This window comes from Hippopotamus amphibius, chromosome 3, assembly GCF_030028045.1.
Source record: "Hippopotamus amphibius kiboko isolate mHipAmp2 chromosome 3, mHipAmp2.hap2, whole genome shotgun sequence".
Taxonomy (NCBI): Eukaryota; Metazoa; Chordata; class Mammalia; order Artiodactyla; family Hippopotamidae; genus Hippopotamus; species Hippopotamus amphibius.
Genome location: NC_080188.1, coordinates 111,797,252 through 111,800,366, shown reverse-complemented (window position 1 = coordinate 111,800,366; position 3,115 = coordinate 111,797,252). Strand labels below are relative to the sequence as shown.

The following is a 3,115-nucleotide window of genomic DNA, read 5'->3' as shown; positions in this document are numbered from 1 at the left end:
GGCTTGTTTGTCCCCAGAGCCACTTCTGTCCATTTCTTTCTAAGTTTTCCTTGCCCAATCATGTAAGATACTGTGCTCTCTTTTTGTAAAGAAAAGTTATTACCATAAATACTCAATTATAAGATCTGGAAGTTTCACTGCTTGCACTGCCTCATTTCCCCATAGTAAAAATTAAATGGAGATATTAATTATTTGGGGTCTCAATTAATGATTTAATAAATAGAAACATTGAAGATATAATCCCCGAACCAAATGAATGTTGATTTTTTATGACAATTTCTACAATGTCATGAACTTAAAAAAGAAAAGCCAAATGACTATGATTTCATTGATTTAAATGACTTGCCTTGCATTTTATCACCCTGGTCAGTAAGTCCAAAATTTTAACCTGCAGAATGAGATAGTGTAAATGATCCAGAAAGGAAGAGTGGTTCATTTCCAATGTGCCTTAAAAAGTGACCTGAGTCTATCCCGGGCACTGTAGCTATTAATAAGAGTCAGTATAACAATAACATACCTGGTTATGTGCTGTTGAAGGAAAATGTAGATTTTTCCATCATGGTCTTCATGGTCACCTTTACTGCACAAAGACTGGGAGATGCACTTTATGATTTCTTGCATATTGAGTCCATTGTATGAGTAATGTGATTATTATTATCAACATGACATTTTACATGTTTTAAAGTACTTAAATTGAATTCTCATTATAGAATTTTTCCTTACTTTTTGCAAGAGTTAAAATGAGGTATCATTATGATTTGGGGATGTGTTTTTCAATCATTTTGATTGATTTTCTCCTCCCCCACCAGGGAAAGTTTAATACATTATTCTTCCTCCTCATCACTCCCTCTTTAATATTTAATACCACTGATATTTGTGTATGTATGCATACACATGCATATTATTTATGTACTGTATATTTATCTGTTTTTTATACAAAAACCCTGATTTACCTTTGTGTCCCATGAACCAGTTTTTGCCCCCAATAGTTGGCTATAATATGCAAAGCCAAGGATATCTGGAATTGAGTCTTGAAAGGTAAGTGAGATTTGATGATATGAGGGACACCGAAGGTAGAAAAGAGTGAAAAAGATCAACATGCCTTGCAAGGTGAGGGACTGCTTGAAAAAGACCTTGAGTTTAGAGGGGCAAGTAGACAGACTCTGGCTCTATAAGAATCTGTCTGTGCCGTATATCAGTCCCACTTTGCTTAAGTCCATTCAGCTGTGAAAACACATTAGTTGCAATGACTGATGCTTTAGATACACATAAAAAGTTATATTGAAAAGCAAAGGGTCATAATTTCAAAGAAAAACAATGTTTCAATGAATTGTAAGTGAACAATTTATGATAATGATATCTGCAGAAAAGATAAAAACTTTTCAAATATGAAAAAACTTGCAGAAAAGCATTTGAAAATAAGATTGCCTTTATGCAAAGGAACTCTATACTAATTTAGACATTGAAAACATTAATGGCATGCTTACTAGGCTATTTCTGTATGCTGCATGTATTTACAAGTTTGAGAGGAGTAGGCATCCGATGACATGTTGTGCATAATGGAAAAATGACAAAAGACAAATGTATTTCTATTTCCTTTACTTTAGACACCATTGGAAGTGAGAAAACACAATGGTAAAGGAAAACTACACAGCAGCGACTGAGTTTATTCTCCTGGGACTGACAGATCGAGCTGAGTTGCAGCCTGTCCTTTTTGTGGTCTTCCTAGTCATCTACCTGGTCACAGTCGTCGGCAATGTGAGCTTGATTTTGTTAATCAGAAGTGACTCCAAACTTCACATGCCAATGTACTTCTTCCTCAGCCACCTGTCCTTTGTAGATCTCTGTTATGCCACCACTATCACTCCTCAGATGCTGGTTAACCTCTTATCCAAGAGAAAAACTATTTCCTTCCTTGGTTGTGTTATACAGTTCCAATTTTTCATTTCCTTGGGGATCACAGATTATTATATGCTCACAGTGATGGCTTTTGACCGCTACATGGCCATCTGCAAACCCTTGTTATATGCCAGCAAAATGTCCCGCTGTGTCTGCCTCTCTCTTGTTGCTACTCCTTATATTTATGGCTTTGCAAATGGCCTAGCACAGACCATCCTGATGTTCCGTCTCTCCTTCTGTGGACCCAACAAAATCAACCACTTTTACTGTGCAGACCCACCCCTCTTAGTCCTGGCCTGCTCAGATACCTATGTCAAGGAGACTGCCATGTTCGTGGTGGCTGGTTTCAACCTCACGTGTTCTCTCACCATCATCCTCATCTCCTACATTTTCATTTTCACAACCATTCTGCGTATGCGCTCTGCAGAGGGGAGGCACAAGGCCTTCTCCACCTGTGGGTCCCATCTGATGGCTGTCACTGTCTTTTATGGGACACTGTTCTGCATGTACCTGAGGCCCCCTTCTAGCACATCTGTAGCACAGGGCAAAATCGTAGCTGTTTTTTATATCTTTGTGAGTCCTATGTTAAACCCTTTGATCTACAGCCTTCGGAACAAAGATGTTAAAAGAGCAATACGGAAAGTGATTTGAAAGAAATTTTTTGTCAAATAGGGTACACATTTGCTCACAGGTATGTAATATATCCATGTTCTCTGATGAATTAGTGAGCATTTTAAATTAACAAGTCATTTTTTGTCGTTAAATTTTTTTTGGATTTTGTGATTCGCCTGTGAGACTTGGAAGAATGTGTCAAAATTTTAGCTCATGTTCACAGGGACAGCTCAGTGTATTAAAAAAAAAAACAGAAATTCAAAGACAAGACAGGATAGCATAACTATTGCTCTATAAAATTAATAAAGGGCAGATAATTCTATCCACAGTATTCGTAAGGGTACCAATATAAAAGATAGAATTATGAAATGATGCAACAGCAATGACAGTTTGTTAGATTTAGGCAGCTTACTAATTTCCAAACTATTTTCCAAAAACTTTCAACCATATTAGGAAAGATTTTTATTTGAGTTTTTCCTTTGTTCAAATTACATATCAATGAAGATCTTTGGTCATATCAGATTCTTACTCTAAGAAATGTATTTAGACGTACTGCTCCAATGGAATCCTCATTCATAAAACTTTTGATAGAAATACCAAATTT

At 36.5% G+C, this 3,115-nt stretch overlaps 1 protein-coding gene across 1 annotated transcript; it reads left to right on the top strand.

The window, feature by feature from the left end:
- The first annotated feature begins 1,632 nt into the window (after positions 1-1,632).
- On the top strand, positions 1,633-2,550 carry LOC130849333 (olfactory receptor 1030-like). The gene has a single exon (XM_057728140.1). The coding sequence runs from the start codon at positions 1,633-1,635 to the stop codon at positions 2,548-2,550; it is 918 nt and encodes a 305-aa protein (XP_057584123.1).
- The last annotated feature ends 565 nt before the right edge of the window (positions 2,551-3,115 follow it).